This window comes from Berghia stephanieae, chromosome 4, assembly GCF_034508935.2.
Source record: "Berghia stephanieae isolate SIO BIC M18660-M18661 chromosome 4, UCSD_Bste_1.3, whole genome shotgun sequence".
Lineage (NCBI taxonomy): Eukaryota > Metazoa > Mollusca > Gastropoda > Nudibranchia > Aeolidiidae > Berghia > Berghia stephanieae.
In genome coordinates, this window is record NC_088363.1 from 80032366 (window position 1) to 80052318 (window position 19953).

The 19953-nt window shown below is 37.5% G+C and overlaps 2 protein-coding genes across 9 annotated transcripts; both read left to right on the top strand.

The window, feature by feature from the left end:
* The first annotated feature begins 1389 nt into the window (after positions 1-1389).
* On the top strand, positions 1390-6947 carry LOC144971347 (uncharacterized). Of its 5 annotated transcripts, none has more exons than XM_078912075.1 (4): positions 1390-1429; positions 3907-4056; positions 5940-5996; positions 6640-6947. In XM_078912075.1, the coding sequence occupies exons 1-4, from the start codon at positions 1405-1407 to the stop codon at positions 6930-6932; spliced, it is 525 nt and encodes a 174-aa protein (XP_078768201.1). In that variant the 5' UTR covers positions 1390-1404; the 3' UTR covers positions 6933-6947. The 5 variants fall into 5 exon arrangements, with proteins under 5 accessions (XP_078768201.1, XP_078768204.1, XP_078768205.1 ...); XM_078912078.1 differs by lacking the exon at positions 1390-1429 and adding an exon at positions 3369-3512 and having other exon boundaries at positions 3874-4056; XM_078912079.1 differs by lacking the exon at positions 1390-1429 and adding an exon at positions 3381-3512.
* A 2474-nt stretch (positions 6948-9421) lies between these two features.
* LOC144971348 (1-aminocyclopropane-1-carboxylate synthase-like protein 1) lies at positions 9422-19600 on the top strand. 4 transcript variants are annotated; one of them, XM_078912081.1, is made up of 3 exons: positions 9422-9766; positions 13327-13396; positions 15931-19600. In XM_078912081.1, exons 2-3 carry the CDS (start codon positions 13333-13335, stop codon positions 16101-16103), a joined length of 237 nt encoding a protein of 78 aa, XP_078768207.1. In that variant the 5' UTR covers positions 9422-9766; positions 13327-13332; the 3' UTR covers positions 16104-19600. The 4 variants fall into 4 exon arrangements, with proteins under 4 accessions (XP_078768207.1, XP_078768208.1, XP_078768209.1 ...); XM_078912082.1 differs by having other exon boundaries at positions 9466-9544; XM_078912083.1 differs by having other exon boundaries at positions 9485-9548.
* The last annotated feature ends 353 nt before the right edge of the window (positions 19601-19953 follow it).

The following is a 19953-nucleotide window of genomic DNA, read 5'->3' on the forward strand; positions in this document are numbered from 1 at the left end:
GCTCGGACTAGAGAGAATCGTTTTCTTTTGTTATTTATTTAAATTTCATTGGAAGATATTAAAGGTTAACAGCGAAAAAAGGTATATTCTGCTTCTGTTTCGTCTGGTTCAATTTTGCTTCGTATTGATGTTATTATATACACATGAATTACTCTGCAAAGCGGTCCACGAGTTCCTGGTCGTCAGTGTGGTGTGGCAGGCTTGTTTTGAGCTCTAGGCCAAGAAGCTTATTTGAGATTTTCTAAACCTCATTTGCAGTTTTTTATGTTATCAACCTTTTTCGAGATAGTAGACACGCTTTGCATTTATTGTCACGTCTATGAGTCTTTGTTTGAATGAAATGCACATTTCCTTATCAATCGTCAGTCCAAATTTATTTTCCATTTCTTCTCCGCCGATCTTTTTTCTTCCTTTGTACTGTTTACCTCCAAATTGTACGATGACGATTCTTTTCTGACGTTTATAGTTCTTATTGTGAGAGGAGCGTTCTTATCTATTACAATAACTGCTTTGTCGAGATTGTCAGCAGTCACATCTTTCTACCAGTGTGTAGTTAAAGGGCTAATCTTTAAATAATCCTATGTCGAGTTTTGTCAAATCTCTTGAAACAACTCATGCTGTTTGTCTCTCTGTGATTTAGTGTCCCTCCTCTGATGTCAATAGATATTACATGATGGTCTGTAATTCAAAGATCATGTACATTGATAAGAGATGACACTTATAGTTTAGGGTGAAAACCAGTAAATTTTTATATCGATATGAAGGTTGACCTATATCTGCACACCCGAATTAGCATAACGGTGGTCGACAGATCAAACATCTGAAGTCCCGATTTTCATGATCTGTTGATAAAAACTATAAACAGAGTCTGATCCGCTCAAATTTAAATTGAACATGATCCGAAAAGTTCGTATGTAAACTTAAGAGATTTGATCCACCGATAAAAAAATCGGGACTTCAGAGATTTGATCCGTCAACCATCGATAATTTCACATCTGGTAAGGTACCGCAAGGAATATTGTACCATTCAACTCACAAAACTGTGAGAGAAAACTATGTGAAATTACTAAAAGTGAATAAATTGATACTAAACACTGAACATTTCGGGTTCAAAAGTAAATGGTCGCTTGATGAGTCACCGATCGATTTTGCGTTGCCAAATGAAAATATGGAAACGCAAGCACAAATTTAAACACCTTCAGCGACCGTCGTTACAAAAGCCACGGCACAATGTATCGAGTCTGAGCATTAAAAAAAAAAAAACAAAGATTTTGTTATTCCAAAATAGATAAAGATCTAGAACGAAATAAAAGAGATATATTTTAAAAGAAAAAAAAAACAACTAAGTAATGAAATAGATAATTATTTCTTTTATATCGAGGCCAAACCCAGATCGTTTTATTCATGTGGTGTCGGCTACGCAAACCAGGTAAGACTTAAGGCATAATATCCTAAGGCTAATGTGGCTCAGCGGTATAGCTTTTGCTTTGTACCAGAAAGGTAACGAGTTCGATTACCCGCCGCGTTGTGTGGCCTAGAGCAAGGCACTACGCGCTGAATCTCTTTGCGGCTCTTCACTGCAGTTGATACCTGGGTTATTCCAATCTTCCCGTGTGTTGATCCTACATATTTCCCATTGAGGACGAATGAATGAAATTTTAATATAATTCATTTTGTATTTTTAGATACCAACTAAATTCTATGTAATTTTTGGAGGGTATTTTTTAGATGGGTGAGAATGTAACTTTACCTTTGTCTTACTCCAATAGCCTCACTATATATTGTTGAAATACACACAAGCATCAAATTCAGTTGTTTTGTGTTTGAAGCTAAAATACGAGATTTGTGACATGTGTGATGAGAAAAATAAGTTATGGAGAAGTGTCAGGTGTAAACAGAGAATAAAAACATTGAAGTGTCAGAGAGCCAAATTCCGGATCCAATTGACAATGGCTCGATTGCACTGGGGTCGCTGATTCTCTCTCTCTCTCTCTCTCTCTCTCTCTCTCTCTCTCTCTCTCTCTCTCTCTCTCTCACTCTCACTCTGTGTGTGTGTGTGTCTCTCTGTCTCTTCTCTGTCTGTCTGTCTCTCTCTCTCTCTCTCTCTCTCTCTCTCTCTATATATATATATATATATATATATATATATATATATATATATATATATATATATATATCAGCCATCAGGAGTACCGACGACGCAATTGGATCACGAGTTTTGCTCTTTTACGCCATGATAATTTTATTCTCTGTTTTCATCTCGCTATTTTTCATCCTCTATAATTCGCATCAATATTATAAATCTGTTTAAGTTTTATGTTATTTTAGCAAATTATTCAATTTAACTTCTCTCTATTTACTACAACCAAATAACATGTTAGAATTGAATTTATAGCCTTAGTCGGTATTGATATTGCCTATAAAAAATCCTATGTTGTTTACCTTCTAAATCTCCTCTTTTATTATTACAATGCAATAAACTAATGTTAAAATGGACATTAGATTTATATTATATCCTTATTAGTTAACGATGTAAAAAATTCTAAATTACGATTATTTTAATAATGACCCATATATATATTATATATATGTATATATATATATATATATAATATATATATATATATATATATATATATATATATATATATATATATATTCCAAATTCAGCATTTGATAAGTTGCAGTTAAAAGTTCTATTAATATATAATACCAGTTTGGGACGATAGTTCACAAATAAAAGTACTCAGACAGAAAGAAGGATCTAGACCGGATGTGTAAAGTTCAAATACGTGCACGTCGAACTAGACGAGATCGTAATGACCCAGTGAATCATTCATTTTAGAGGAAATCCCCAGACAGACAATTCCCTTCCGTGTTTGTTTAATAATATACATTGATATGCGGCTCTGTGGTCTTTTGGTATGGCACTCGCATTCGGATTATAAGGTCCGAGCTTCGCTCGGTGCATAATTGACTCCTTGGAAAATGCTCTTTACTCACATTCTCTCACCGTGTCCAGGTGCAAAATGGGTTTAATTGGACATTAACAGCGTTGTCTCTGTCCGAAAAAATTGTAATATCGCCTAATTCGCGTCAAACCATGTCCTACATCTAAATGTTGCTATTGGCCTGGGACCTATTGTAAAGTGATTTGAGCATGTTTATTGGATATTGCGTTATATAAAACCTCGTTTTGAGGGGCTTTTTTTAAAACATTTGTTTTATTTTCATATTTCTTCTCGCAGAATAGCTAGAATAAACATTGAATGATGTATTGTACTTGAACAAAAACAAGGAAGTGTTTTCCAAAAGTGGAAAAGCTGACATTTTGCTTTTGTTAATTAACATTCGTTATAAAAACACAACTCATGTTATATTTATATCCGCCTTTCAACCGTCAGTAAGTAACGTGTGCATTAGCTTTCTTTCGCTTTATATAAAGAGGATATCGAAATGACAGATTCAGATTAATTTGCCCACAATTGTGCCACGATTGTGACAATCGCTAAGTATGAATCACGAGTGAAACAGTAATATTAATTCTGCATATATTATATTGATAATAATAAGATAATATTATTATACTATTTCTGTCGTGGCATCAAGTGCTACACTAATACAAATCGCCGGTTTATATTTTGACTGGAAAACTTCATTTATCGACCGGTTGAAATAACCCACAATCTATCCTTTGAGTTTAAGTGTTGAAGAATTTCGAATTCTCGAGTTTAAGAATTTTGGATAAATCAATTTTGGTGACCTTTTCGTATTCAATCAGTCGAGTTTTCATTCATGCCAAGTTTTCTGGTCAATTTTTTTTTTTAAAAAGGCGTTCTGTCGAGATTTGTTTGAATAAACTTTTGCTTGTAGATAGGCTGTTATATAACCGTTGGATTTATAAAGACAGATTCCAGTTTTCCCATCACGTGTGCCATTCTCCTGGAGTCCCATCACGACATACCGTAGCTAGAAGAAATCGGAGAGCCATCATGTCGTCAGCTTTACACTTCGTTGTTTTGTTCTCGTGTTCTTTCCTCGCTCTGTCCAACGCAGGTAAGATTAGTTGGAGAGAAAGTTAAAGGGAGTAAAAGTGACTCACAAATAAGGTAACAACACAAAACAAAAGGCCGTTCGTTTTGTGTTGTTCCCTTATTTATTTATGAGTCAAATTTATTCCCATTATCTTTCTCTCCATTTCATTGACTCATTTAGGTACCTCTAGCTTTTGGTGAGATGAATTGCATTTTGTGTATCCGACGTGATCAATTTATTTTTTTGAAAGAATTACCATCTATAACCAGTAGACTGCCGTGCTCTAGAAAACAAGTCTTGTAAAATTTGGCCAGAAAACTTGTCCTTCAAATACCAATCTATTTAAACGACCCTCATTTTTGGCGAAGTGTTAAAAAAATTGAGCTTTTATTTATAGCGCAATATCCACTGAATGTACTCAAAGCGCTTTACAAGGGGTCCCTGACCAACAGCAACACGTAACAAGTAGAACGGGACATGACGCCTCTCAGGTGATACATTTTTTTCCCGGACAGAGACAACGCTGTTAACGGCCAGGTACCTACTCTTTTTACATCTGAGTACGGTGAGAGGATGTGAGTAAAGAGCCTTTTGTTGTTGGCCAGGGACCCCTTGTATAGCGCTTTGAGCACGTTTAGTGGATATTGCGCTATATAAAAGCTCAATTTATTTGTTTAGCCAATAGCAACACTTAACATGTAGGACGAGAAATGACGCATGTTAGTGTTAGGCGATATCACATTTTTTCCCCGACTTTTTTTTTTAACACCTGAATGCGACGAGAGAATGTGAGTAAGGAACCTTTTCCAGAGACTCAACTATGCGCCACTCAGAGCGGGACTCGAACCCTGGACCTTCTGGTCCGAAGGCGAGTGTCGTCATACCACAAGACTAGTGATGAGGTAAAAAGGTACTCGCATCGATGTTAGTGATGATGATTAGGGGACAGCGTGGCTCAGCGGTACGGTCATTACTTCGCATCCAAAAGGTACCGAGTTCGACTATCCGCCCCGTTGTGTGGCCTTGAGGAAGTTACCTCGCCCTAGATCACTTTGCGGCGCTGCACTGCACCTGACGCCTGTCTGGGTTATTCCAGTCATCCCTCGGGATAGACCCTAAAGACAAATTTCAATCTTTGGGATGAATAAAGAGAGTATTTAAATTTTAAAAAAGTATGATGGTGATGTCAAGAGGATCATGCCTCTGTAGCCCATCTCCTATACGCCAGCTCCACCCTCTCCCTTTAAAAAAATACGATTACTTTGTTGTTGTTGTTGTTGTTGTTGTTGTGTTTTTTAAAATCCTATTTCCCCGACATATAACTATATGCAGGTCTGACATTCAAACATCCTTATGGGCCTAGTTTAACAATGTTGTAATGGATATTATATTGCGTATTTTTTTTAGATTTCTATTACGACAACGAGCCCATAAGGAATTGGGTTATCAGAGTCCCAAATAAGTGCACGTTGCATTTCTCCTTCCCCATTGGTAGAGGGTAAAGTTCATTTAATGCACTTGTCATAACAATTAAAAGGGTATTAAGAATTTTTAAAATCCCGTTTCACTTTAGGAAATGAAAAATAACTGGCACGGAATGATTCTTCCCTCGGAGGATGGGGGGGGGGGGGGGGGGGGGGGGGGGGGGGGGGGAGTGACCGAGTGGTTAAAGCAGTGCACTGTGATCCGGATGGTCCCGGGTTCGGTGCCCGCTTCAGGCACTTTCGTTTTTTTCCTTGAGCAAGATTATTAACCCCCCAACATGGGTGATTCCTGTTGACATCGGACATCCTGTTTGATGGATTATCTATATTCCTTCATGGAATGCCTAGACGACGAGATCTTACTCTTACGGTGCCGTTGTGAAAGGGCGTAATTTTATTTCTTTTTTTTTTCTTCTCCAGCGAGAACATGCCATGGAAACATCCAGAACCTTCATCCATCTGGACAACGCAACGGAGGTTGGTGCCACAATAAATTCATATTAATACAAGTTCAAGTTCAAATGTTTGTTATAGGCTATACTTACCAATATTTTCATTATTATTGACAACAACAAAAGAAACAAGAAAAAAAACTAGAGCGTTTATATAGCGCAATATCCACTAAATGTGCCCAAAGCGCTTTACAAAGGGTAGAGAGAGACAGAACGCCTATTAGGCGATATTAGAATTTTTTTTATTCCGACAGAGACAACGCTGTTGACGGCCCAGCTAGGTACTCCTTTTTACACCTGTTTACGGTGAGATAATGTGAGTAAAGAGTCTTTTCCAAGGACTCAACTATACGCCGAGCGAGGTTCGACCCCAGGACCGTACGGGGCGATAATGCTACTTTTAGACAAAAAAAAAAAAAAAAAAAAAGAAAAGAAAAAAAAAAAAAAAGCGGAAGTAAATCTTCTCAATGACTTATATTTTGAATTGGTCCAAACTACATTATTTCCTTTCCCATTTCCCTTGTGGGACAGTGTGTGTGTGTGTGTGTGTGTGTGTGTGTGTGTGTGTGTGTGTGTGTTGTATTGAAAAGGCGAGAGGGGGGGGGGGGTTGTGCATCACCATCATTATACTAAACTAAAAATGAAATATAAGGAATTTCTAACCCCAGGTGTAGCAGCCTCTCACCGAGATGTCGCCAATGACAACCCGACGACCCGGGCGACACGAACGCGGTATTATTTGGCTAGATCCCTCTCTCACCCACCCACCACCGCCGCGAAAAATTTTCATTCTCTATTGTCTTCTGGCACTTTTCTATTCACTTCATATCTTGTTGTTACCAACATAAGTGCCTGCTCCACTCACTTTTCTGAATTAAAAATTCACCCCATACACCGGAGCATACTCAATGTCTCAATCGTTTCTATGTTATATGTTTGTGTTGAGAATATTGGCTATTAAGCTTAACTGCTGGTCAAAATTATTCGCGATGGTAGTGTACGAACGAATCGGCGGTCTCAAGAAGTGGGTGAGAGAGGGATCTAGTAATGACTTTGAGTTTGAAACGAATATTTTTGTGTTCGTTGATAGCTCACACGGTAGAGCCACGCTCTCACCTGCCAGGCGGAGTTGTCGTACCAATAAGGTCGCAGGTTCAAACCCCACCACCGCCGCGAAAAATTTTCATTCTCTATTGTCTTCTGGCACTTTTCTATTCACTTCATATCTTGTTGTTACCAACATAAGTGCCTGCTCCACTCACTTTTCTGAATTAAAAATTCACCCCATACACCGGAGCATACTCAATGTCTCAATCGTTTCTATGTTATATGTTTGTGTTGAGAATATTGGCTATTAAGCTTAACTGCTGGTCAAAATTATTCGCGATGGTAGTGTACGAACGAATCGGCGGTCTCAAGAAGTGGGTGAGAGAGGGATCTAGTAATGACTTTGAGTTTGAAACGAATATTTTTGTGTTCGTTGATAGCTCACACGGTAGAGCCACGCTCTCACCTGCCAGGCGGAGTTGTCGTACCAATAAGGTCGCAGGTTCAAACCCCACCACCGCCGCGAAAAATTTTCATTCTCTATTGTCTTCTGGCACTTTTCTATTCACTTCATATCTTGTTGTTACCAACATAAGTGCCTGCTCCACTCACTTTTCTGAATTAAAAATTCACCCCATACACCGGAGCATACTCAATGTCTCAATCGTTTCTATGTTATATGTTTGTGTTGAGAATATTGGCTATTAAGCTTAACTGCTGGTCAAAATTATTCGCGATGGTAGTGTACGAACGAATCGGCGGTCTCAAGAAGTGGGTGAGAGAGGGATCTAGTAATGACTTTGAGTTTGAAACGAATATTTTTGTGTTCGTTGATAGCTCACACGGTAGAGCCACGCTCTCACCTGCCAGGCGGAGTTGTCGTACCAATAAGGTCGCAGGTTCAAACCCCACCACCGCCGCGAAAAATTTTCATTCTCTATTGTCTTCTGGCACTTTTCTATTCACTTCATATCTTGTTGTTACCAACATAAGTGCCTGCTCCACTCACTTTTCTGAATTAAAAATTTTCATTTATTCCATCATTATGTTTCAAAATGATATAAAGATTTCCAACAACAAAGCTCAAAAACATTTTTGATAGGACACCACCCAGACTTTCTGGATTTCACTTCCATTATGAGACAAGGTATTTTCGTGGGAGCTACCCTTCAAAAAGTACCTTAAAACACATCTTATAGATTCTTCTTTGACAATTTTATGAATAGAACTGAAGGCTGGTTAACCAAAACTCGTTTAATTAGTTGACTTTTCTACTTTTCTACTTTTTTGAAATTTTCCACCCATGAGATAAATTAAAATGTCAACTTTATTAATTGTCACAAGAATTCTCTCGATTTGTGTGAATTTGAAGTTTAAATATGATATAATTATAGACCAAGTGACAAGTTTTAAGGGAAATAATCCTCCATATCTCAAAATGGGTAAAAATATAGTTAGGAAGTTTAGGAAAACCCATAGAATTAAACGAATTGGGTAAATTCCTTGGGAGAACCACACTTCAACTATAAAACATAGCCTATTATTACTGATTTTGGTATGTGTTAAGTACATGATTTCCTCTCTTGTCAATGTTGGTTTCTGCGGGATTGGCGCAAGCTATAACAAAATTATTATTATTATTATTATTATTATTATTATTATTATTATTATTATTATTATTATTATTATTATTATTATTATTATTATTATTATTATTATTATTATTATTATTATTATTATTATTATTATTATTATTTGCTGGAGTGGCACGAGTATACTGCGGCTAATATGGTCTAGTGGTGTGACACTCACTTTCGGATCGGAAGGTCCTGGGTTTGAGCCTCGCTCGGCGCATAGTTGAGTCCTTGGAAAAGGGTCTTTACTCACATTATCTCACCCTACTCAGGTGTAAAATGAGTACCTGGCCGTTAACAGCGTTGTCTCTATCCGAAAAGTTGTAATATCGCCTAACAGGCGTCATGTCCTGTCCTAAATGTTAAGTGTTGCTGTTGACCAGGGACCCTTTGTAAAGCGCTTTGAAGAAGAAGAAGAAGAAGAAAGAAGAAGAAGAAAGAGAAAGTAGTAGTAGTAGTAGTAGTAGTAGTAGTAGTAGTAGTAGTAGTAGTAGTAGTAGTAGTAGTAGTAGTAGTAGTAGCAGTAGCAGTAGTAGTAGTAGAAGTAGTAGTAGTAGCAAGTAGTAGTTTAGGAAGGAGAAGGAGTAGGAGGAATAGTAAGATAAGGAGACGGAGGGGTGATGAAAATTAATAAAACAACAACAACAACAACAACAGCAAAACACCAGCGCGACCACCACCAACAACAAGGCGAGGGAGGAGGCAGACGATGACAATGATAATCCTTGTCAATTGTCTACATAGGCCTTTGTATTCAGTCGCCAATCGAACGACACTCTGACATATTCTACGCCAAAGCTTCCTTAGTTACAGAAGACTTCCTCTCGCTAATTCGACCAAAACAAGAACTTCATGATTGAACGAGTTGCCGGTTTCTAGTTGTAGTTTTTGTGTAGGTTTGTATTATATTTCTTTAAAAATGTTGTGACTTCGTTCGTCACATGAGAACAGTGCTTCAATCTATATAAAGTTGCCAATTAACATAAGGAATCGTTCCTCGACGCCAAGTTGTCAGCAGAGACTTCATTCAAGTCAACAGTCAACAGTCACTGTTGTTATTCAATAACTTACTGTTATCTACTGTTACTGTTACGTTACAGTTTTACAGTACAGAGTAAGTGTGTTTGACATCACAATACTCAACACCATCTCACTCTCATCTTGACTCTATTCTACATACTTAACTCGGGCTTGGATCAAGGGTGCAATTACAGCATTATTATATAGTCTGCAGAGCTTTCGACACACTCACCGTGGGCAAAGAACTTCTAACAGCAACTTTTATTGTGAGATATTGTAGACCAGTATTATTATTTGAAATTGAAAGCCTGAACTGTCATCCCTAGCCATAAAATAGAAGTGCGTGTCAATAATCACAGATCGTTATTCACAGGGAGGCCTTCCGAAAGCTCCTGGTCCTAGTGCCAAGGGAAATAAGCCAAATATTCCCTGAACTAATCCTAAGAAAAAATACAACCTAGTGTAATAGAGTCAGACAACCAGGTAGTTGATGCCGGCGAGTGTGATACTGATGGAGACAACCGGGTAGTTGATGCCGGCTAGTGTGATAGAGACAACCGGGTAGTAGATGCCGGCGAGTGGTAGTAGTAGTCTTGGCAGAGTGTAGAGGCCGTGGGAGTGGATGGATTCGGTCCCGGAGTCGACTTAAGAGTTCCAGACTGTAACTGCGGCGGTGGTGCTCAAGTGAGGAAGATAGATCGAGACAATGAAGTGACAGTTTTGTACTACTGTTAGTGATAGTAGCATGACTTCATGTGTCAGAAGTAGAAGTAGGGAGTTGATTTCATGAGCGAAGAGCACACACCACAGTCAAGTCCGGAGACACCATAGTCTACCCGAGTCCTAGCCCATCCACTCCAGGGTAGTGGAGGCGATCAAACAACAAAGGCCAGGATGTATAATGATGAAGTCTTTATTCAGGAACAATGGAACAGATCATTCTTTTGTATCGTATTCTATAGGCGTGTAGCAATGAATGGATCAATGAATGAATGAAAAGAATCAATGGCAGAGTAATCACATAATATTAGCTATAGCAGTTAAAAATAGGTTTAGCGCGGACGTCAGGGAAAGCACCTACGTCACTGGTCCAGGTAAAGTGATGCGTAGACTGAAGTGAGTAAACTCGATCGAGTTGTGTGCATCTTCATGATTTAAACAAGTTAATGCAAATAACATGGGACATGTATGAAGGAACGAATAAGTCTAAACTAAAGAGTTATGCTACAAAATCAATCATGGTGAATTGCAGTGTTAAAAAGTAAATGTTTAGCTCGTAATTAGTAATCAAAGGCGTTAACGTTATGGCTGTATGAAATATTTAAGTAGCCATTATTAAGTATACAGAAGAACAAAGTAGATTTAGATGACTCAAGGTAGGTGGCTAGAAAGCTATGATTTGCCAGAATTAGTGATATAAATGTGTAAATGATCATAGTTGTTAAAATGAAGTTATAACGATGTGAAGTGGTGAAAGAAAGCACACAAAAATATAGTATCAGGCCAGAAGTCACACCCAGCCGAAGATAAAAATAGTACTACATCGAGAGACTACCTGTGTAAGGGCTTAACACACAACACACAGTGTACTATTGGTCATAGTAACACACACGAGTAAAGGAATGTTGATATCAACCACAGAGGCACACAGTCTTGCATTACTTGCATACAATTAATTAAATAGTGATGGTAACGACAAGTAGTAAAGAGTAATAGAGTACAAAATCAAATAACATTAGATAGAATGGTCATTCTATTACACTAGTGCCTTTAACTTTAACTAACCCTAATTTGAAAAACAAACACCCTATCACCTTTACTAAGACTTATAACTAACCCTAATAGAAAAACATTATCCGACCTCGAGCTAACCTTAATAGAGAAAAAAACTCAACAACAGGCCTAGGACTGCTTTGCACTACCTTTCAATACTTCACAAATCAAAATGGCGGCCGAGAATCAAAACAATGGTCAAATTAGTACATTTTAAACTTTCACAAATCTATCAATGTTTGTTCTAGAGTTTTTTAAATGCTTCTATATGGTGACAAATTGAATAAATAAACACATGACAAAAGATCCACGGTGAAAATACAAATTGAAAGAAATGCTAGCGCTTGGTGGAGGTTTTGGAAGGTCTCAGAGATAAAAGTGCTGGCGGTGTATACCAAAGAAATAAAGTAAATGTGTAAAAATCCAAATGATCTTTTTCTAAACAAAAAAAAAGTAAACAATGCTGAGAAGATGTCATATCCAGTATTTTTTTTCATACCAAATGGCACCAATAAAATGTAGGTTTTTGGCATTTGGGAGTGTATACGTCAAACTGGCATTTCCACATATTTTTTTTTCCAATCAGTAAGAAAATCATCAATCAGCAATGATAGGTCTATATTCACCCACATAATTCATTACCTACTTGCTAACTTTATTGGTCATCTTTAGTGTCTATAATTTATTCATTCTACGTAGTGTGTTTATGCACCTCCGCTGATGGTGTATCTTAACGGATCGTTTTTATACACCTCCGTCACGCATGCGCATCCCACCCAATGTCATCAGCGATATTGTGTTTCTGTATTTGGACATGGCGAAAGTTATATTGTGACATCTGTAGGATGTTTTTGTTAATAAATTTATATAATAATAATAATAATTTTAAAAATCGAAATATACAAACCAGAAAATAGAAGTTGCATTGAAGGTAAAATAATGTTTTAGAAAGACCTTATTAAATGTGATGAACAGTCAGATGGCTCCGTAGCACAGTGAACAAGCTGTCAGCCTCTAACCTAGAAAGTACTGGGTTCAATTCCCACTGCAGACATATTTCATATTTTTATTTTTTTTAAAGTTTACTTTATTGAGAAAGACATCATTGTTTTTTTTGTTTTTTTTTTAAATTTTATTTTTGATTTTTCAAAAACTTTTTATCATGTTTTTAAAAAACTTCGATTTTAATTTTCTAAAATTATTCATTTATTTGAGATGAGTATTTGTGTGCCATGTTTTTCTTTACATTTGATTTTTAAAATTATTGTTATTATTCTTTCATTTATTATTATTGTATAAACGTACATCGGTTATCACTAAGCAGCGTGCTTAATTACAATCTAAAACTATTTAAACCTCATGGACGTATGTAGCAAGATTTTCATTAATTTACCACCACTGCCAACGGAAGTGCATAAAAACGTTGCGTTTTTGTACACCTCCAATGGAGGTGCATAAAAACGCCACCTTCATTCTAACCACTATTTCGGGGAATTTAATGGTATTTTAGGGTTGGATTATTATATAATAAAATGAATGTTGTATTGACTGTCTCCTCTCTGGACAGCTAACTGTTTATTTCTTTTCATGTTTTCATCATATTAAATATATACTAGATCCAACAACATACCCAAATCAGAAATGAAAATAACAATCAAAACAATGGAGCAAAATTTCTACTCTAAATAATTGGTGGAAAATTATCCACTTAACACATTTAACACATGAATATGCCAGTAAAGACTCTCTTCTATTAGCTCAATTTTGCACCACCCACAGCAAAAACTCAAACTTTAGACCTACAGATTACAAGCTGAGTGTCAATCTCTAGACCACAAAGCTTTCCAATCATAAATGGTTAAAACTTTTATTTTATTGCAGATCACCATGTCAGGTACTAGTCAAGATAAAGATCAAGGAGCTGCTGCTGCTGGGCCATCGGAGGGACAAGGTCTGTTGTATGAATTTACATCACTTTGAAATTCTAATTTTATTGCAGTTGACAAAAATCATTGCGACTCAGAGTGTGGGATTAATGGATAAGATCAATTGATTTACATTTTTATAAAAACATTGCTGAAATCTGCTTAAAGATTTTTTCCCCTTTCTTTTAACCTCTGACATCTTGCCCCCCCCCCCCCCCCCCCCCCCCCCTCCTAATAGAGATGAGTAGCTGGTTCTGTTATGTCTTGTGGAGTGCATATGTAGGAATAGACCAGTGACTGTGTCAAACCAAAAGATTAACAACTCTTACTGTCCTTTTGATATTACAGAAACTGGCTGTTGGCTTTGAAGAAAGACAACATTACTAGTTTAGACTTGAGCTTGAGCTTTTGTATAGCGCAATATCCACTAAACGTGCTCAAACCACTTTACAAGGGGTCCCTGGCCAACAGCAACACACATTAACATGTAGGATGAGACATGGCGCCTGTTAGGTGATATCACAATTTTTTTCGGACAGGGACACCGCTGTACTGTTAATGGCCAGGTACTCATTTCACAGCTGAGTACAGTGAGAGAATGTGAGTAAAGGACTCAACTATGCGCCGAGTGAGGCTCAAACGCAGACCTTCCGATCGGAAAGCGAGTGTCATACCACAAGACCACATAGCATTGCTTCTAAAATTGAATTGGCCTTTGTTTTTAAAAGGCATCATTTATTACCAATCTGGTTAACTCACTCAACCCTAACACCGACTACATCCGTACTTTACCCGGGTTACTTTTACCCCATGCCTATTAATTACATTTTTTAAAGACAAATTTTAGGTGTACTAATGGTCTTAAATTTTACATGTTAATGATAGTTGAATAAAAATATCTATGCACATGCTCATTTTTTCATACATTTTTTCTAATTTTGAAAAGTAGCAAAAATCTCTAGGATTGAGTGAGTTAAGACTGATTTCTATATTTAAATGCCTACAATGATTAGCCTTATTTGATGATTGATCTTCCTTGTACATCTGGTAAAAGAGTTCAATTGAATGATGAAGTATTTAGTTATTTAGTCTGATGTCGCTTTGGAACTTGGACGATGTGTACATATTATGTAGGTCTGACATCTGAGCGCTATATCTTATGTCATTTTTTTTTAGATTTCCATCACAGCAGTGAGAGTCTGTGATGAATTGGGTTATCAGACCTTCAAATAATTGCACCTTGAACTTGGACCATCTTCTTCTCATTTCCTGTCGATTTCTTTGAAATCTCGTTAAGTATATATTTCATCATACGGCTATGTGGTCTATTTGTATGACACTCGCTTTTGGATCGGAATGTCCTGGGTTCGAGCCTCGCTAGGTGCATAGTTCTGTCCTTGGAGAAGGCTCTTTACTCACATTCTGTCACCGTACTCAGGTGTAAAATGAATACCAGGCCATAAACAGCGTTGTCTCTGTCTGAAAAAATTGTAATATCGCCTAACAGGCATCGTGTCTCATCCTAAATGTTAATGTTGCTGTTGACCTGAGACCCCTTGTAAAGTGCTTTGAGCATTTTTTAGTGGATATTGAGCTATATGAAAGCTTAATTTAAGCTCAATTTAATTTCCTCATGGACGTTTAAGCCATTCAGGCTGACACGTTCTGTGTCGGGCGATTAAGTAGTCCTTCAGAGACATCAGCCTACGGAGCCTAAGTTTATCCCAGTTTCTATAGCGTGAAACGGACAATAGCAATTGCTTACTACCCTTTTGATAGGATGCAAGTCTATAGCAAAGCCCTATCCGCCAGATCTAACAGACAAAGTTACCCAATTATTGATGAGTGGACAGAGAGGTCAGAAAAAGTTCTCGACTTCACTCAGGATTGATCTCAGTCCCTTTTCAAGTGAGTGCTCTACCAACTGAACTATCAGGCCTCCCCCCCTTCCATCTTTAGCGAGTAGCATTTTAATAAAAGCAGGTTTGTGTATGATAAGAGCCCTGGATTACCCCATCCTTTATGTTCAGGATAGAACGCTAGTCTATTGCAAAGTACTTTCTGCCAGATCTAACATCCAGCTTCCCAATCACTAAGCTGTGTTGCAATCTATTAAATGAATAGATTTTAAAATTCTCCCTATCCATCCATATGAAGAAAATTCTCTTAGGGGTTTCAATTTAAATGAATATTGAAATAACTGAAGTGTCTACTATATGTGAGGCTGGCTGAGCATGAGAAAACCCGGGAAGATGCAGCAAGCTTCGATTTGATATATGAGCCAAAATCGAAGATAAAGTTTTCCCATACCAACAAATTTTATTCAGAAAAAAAGTCATAACTTGGGTTCTAATACTAATAGTAGACATACAAAGAAAATTTAATGTGGTAAATGGTCAGAAAGATGTGGTTTACACCACTGCATACATAACTCAATTTATGAAATTTTCGCGTCTTTCCGGGTTTTCTCAGCAAGCCACACAAGTTGCAACACTGCAAAATGATCATGGACGAGGTTCCTTCATTTCACATTGCATTTGTTTATTATGTCCATCAACAGATTCTTTGGAAGATCTCCTCAGCACCTTGAGTAAACAGATAAACTCATCCGACTGGCTGTCGCAAAACACAGCTGAAAAGTTTGAGGCCGACAATCCAGAGGTGGCCAAAGTGTTCAAAGATTTGGCTGATGAAAAGAAAAAGAAAGAACAGAACAGCTCGGGTCAAAGTTGACAAAGTCATGGACACTGTGTACTATCATATACAATATATATATATCTCTTGCAATGACGTATCAAACACCAAAACGGATAACTTAGATGATTTGAGCTTTTATATATCGCAATATCCACTAAACGTGCTCAAAGCGCTTTACAAGGGGTCCCTGACTAACAGCAACCGTAACATGTAGAATGAGATATTATGACGCCTGTTAGGCGATATTACAATTTTGCGACATAGACAACGCTGTTAAAGGGCCAGGTACTCATTTACACATGAGTACATGAGAGAATGTGAGTAAAGTCCCTTTTCCAAGGACTCTACTATGCGCTGAGCGAGGCTCAAACCCAGGACCTTCCAATCCGAAAGCTAGTGTCATACCACAAGACCTTATAGCCGTGCACAAAAAAACCCACTAAAATGGACGAAACAAAATTCCTCATGACAAACCTTACAAATCCTCTACAACTACAACATCTTGAATATTTTTTATTTCCAATGTGGTTTTCCTAAAAATCAACCCTTTGGGACAGTATTGACTTTAACTCTCTCCTTACCGGTCATTTTCCGGATTGTCCCCAAAACTTCACACCCAACCTATACAAAAATAGATTTATTTCACTCAAACACAAAAGCTGTTAGTGTTAGTTCTTGCTATTCATATTTTTTTCTACTAAACGAGCTCTTCAACACAGTGTTAATATACTTTAACTATAGCATACATTTTTGTTCAAAAATTATGATGAAGAAAAGAAATCAGAATGAGAAAAATGTTGGCTGCATCGTAACGAATGTGATGATTTTCCTATGGGTGGTAATAAGAAGAGCTAACCCAAAGTGTTGATTTTTTCAGACAGAGACAACGCTGTTACTGGCCAGGTATTCATTTTACACCTGAGTACAGTGAGAGAATGTGAGTAAAGAGCCCTCTCCAAGGACAGAACTATGCACCTAGCGAGGCTCGAACCCAGGACATTCCGATCCAAAAGCGAGTGTCATACAAATAGACCACATAGCCGTATGATGAAATATATACTTAACGAGATTTCAAAGAAATCGACAGGAAATGAGAAGAAGATGGTCCAAGTTCAAGGTGCAATTATTTGAAGGTCTGATAACCCAATTCATCACAGGCTCTCACTGCTGTGATGGAAATCTAAAAAAAAAATGACATAAAATATAGCGCTCAGATGTCAGACCTACATAATATGTACACATCGTCCAAGTTCCAAAGTGACATCAGACTAAATAACTAAATACTTCATCATTCAATTGAACTCTTTTACCAGATGTACAAGGAAGATCAATCATCAAATAAGGCTAGTCATTGTAGGCATTCAAATATAGAAATCAGTCTTAACTCACTCAATCCTAGAGATTTTTGCTACTTTTCAAAATTGGAAAAAATGTATGAAAAAATGAGCATGTGCATAGATATTTTTATTCAACTATCATTAGCATGTAAAATTTAAGACCATTAGTACACCTAAAATTTGTCTTTAAAAAATGTAATTAATAGGCATGGGGTAAAAGTAACCCGGGTAAAGTACGGATATAGTCGGTGTTAGGGTTGAGTGAGTTAACCAGATTGGTAATAAATGATGCCTTTTAAAAACAAAGGCCAATTCAATTTTAGAAGCAATGCTATGTGGTCTTGTGGTATGACACTCGCTTTCCGATCGGAAGGTCTGCGTTTGAGCCTCACTCGGCGCATAGTTGAGTCCTTTACTCACATTCTCTCACTGTACTCAGCTGTGAAATGAGTACCTGGCCATTAACAGTACAGCGGTGTCCCTGTCCGAAAAAAATTGTGATATCACCTAACAGGCGCCATGTCTCATCCTACATGTTAATGTGTGTTGCTGTTGGCCAGGGACCCCTTGTAAAGTGGTTTGAGCACGTTTAGTGGATATTGCGCTATACAAAAGCTCAAGCTCAAGTCTAAACTAGTAATGTTGTCTTTCTTCAAAGCCAACAGCCAGTTTCTGTAATATCAAAAGGACAGTAAGAGTTGTTAATCTTTTGGTTTGACACTGTCACTGGTCTATTCCTATATATGCACTCCACAAGACATAACAGAACCAGCTGCTCATCTCTATTAGGAGGGGGGGGGGGGGGGGGCAAGGAGTCAGAGGTTAAAAGAAAGGGGAAACAATCTTTAAGTGGATTTGAACAATGTTATGTAAATCAATTGGATTCAGTAGTCTGATGTCACGCTGCCTGGCAATGGTGGCCATCTTGGTTCTAAACAAAGAAAATCATTACTTTTTATTCTTCATGTTGGCTAGAACTTTTCATATGCCTTATGCCATGTGATCAGTATGTGTAAAAGTCAAAACATGATCAAATTTATGGGGTTTTTTTCCCCTCTGGATATGCTTTTATGCTCGCCGGAGAAATATTTCATATGGCGTCCGCCATTGGTCCGATAGTTTAGAGCCAGTGTTACTAAGTTACCATGCGTCATTAGGAAGGAAGTGACGTTACGACTGTTGAAGAGTATTGATCTATCCATTAATCCCACACTCTGAGTCTGAGTCACAATGATTTTTGTCAACTGCAATAAAATTAGAATTTCAAAGAGATGTAAATTCATACAACAGACCTTGTCCCTCCGATGGCCCAGCAGCAGCAGCTCCTTGATCTTTATCTTGACTAGTACCTGACATGCTGATCTGCAATAAAATAAAAGTTTTAACCATTTACGATTAGGAAGCTTTGTGGTCTAGAGATTGACACTCAGCTTGTAATCTGTAGGTCTAAAGTTTGAGTTTTTGATGTGAGTGGTGTAAAATTGAGCCAATAGAAGAGAGTTTTTACTCGCATATTCATGTGTTAAATGTGTTAACTCACTCAACCCTAACACCGACTATATCCGTAGTAGTATACCCGGGGTTACTTTTACCCCTTGCCTATTTATTACATTTTTCTGATACAAATTATAGGCGGAGTATCAAAGCTAATGTTCTTAGTTTTTGCATGTTAATGATAGTAGATTAAAAGTGTCTATGTACATGCTCATTTTTAATACATTTTTTTTTTAATTTTGAAAAGTAGCAAAAATCTCTAAGGTTGAGTGAGTTAAGTGGATAATTTTCCACCAATTATTTATAGTAGAAATTTTGCTTCATTGTTTTGATTGCTATTTTCATTTCTGATTTGGGTATGTTGTTGGATCTAGTATATATTTATATTCAAAGCATCACAATAATGGGGTTTTAGTCGGGGGGGGGGGCGCAGCGTGACTCTGCGGTACTGTCTTTGCTTCTTACCCGAAAGGTACAGAGTTCGGTCACCCGCCGCTGAGCTGTGTGGCCTTAAGCAAGTCACCTCGCCTTATCCCAGTTTACGTGGCTACACTGCTGCTGCTGCTGCTGAGGCCTGGGTTATTTCAGTCTTCCCTTGGAATAGACACCCCTATGTGATGAATAAAGGGAATTTTATTTTATTTCATTTTAAACAAGGATTATTGTTTTTAACATTAAATTTTAAAAATGATATTTACTTTAGTTGTTGATTTCTGTTTTCGTTTTAATGATTGTTATCATTTATATTTTTTATATTAAGAATCAACAGTTGGTTCTTCAGTTGTATCGGCCATTATAAAAATTATTTGAATGTTTCTCTTTTGACGGGGACTACAGAAACGTGTTTATGTCTCAGAGTGAACAGTTGTTCTCAATACATTATTCATTAGTTTAAAACGTATATACGAATGTGAGGGGCAGCATAGCTCAGCGGTACGGTCTTTGCTTCGTACCCAAAAGGTACCAAGATCGATTGCCCGCCGCTACGCTGTGTGGCCTTGAGCAAGTCACCTCACCCTAGCTCAATTTGCGGCGCGGCACTGCGGCTGACGCCT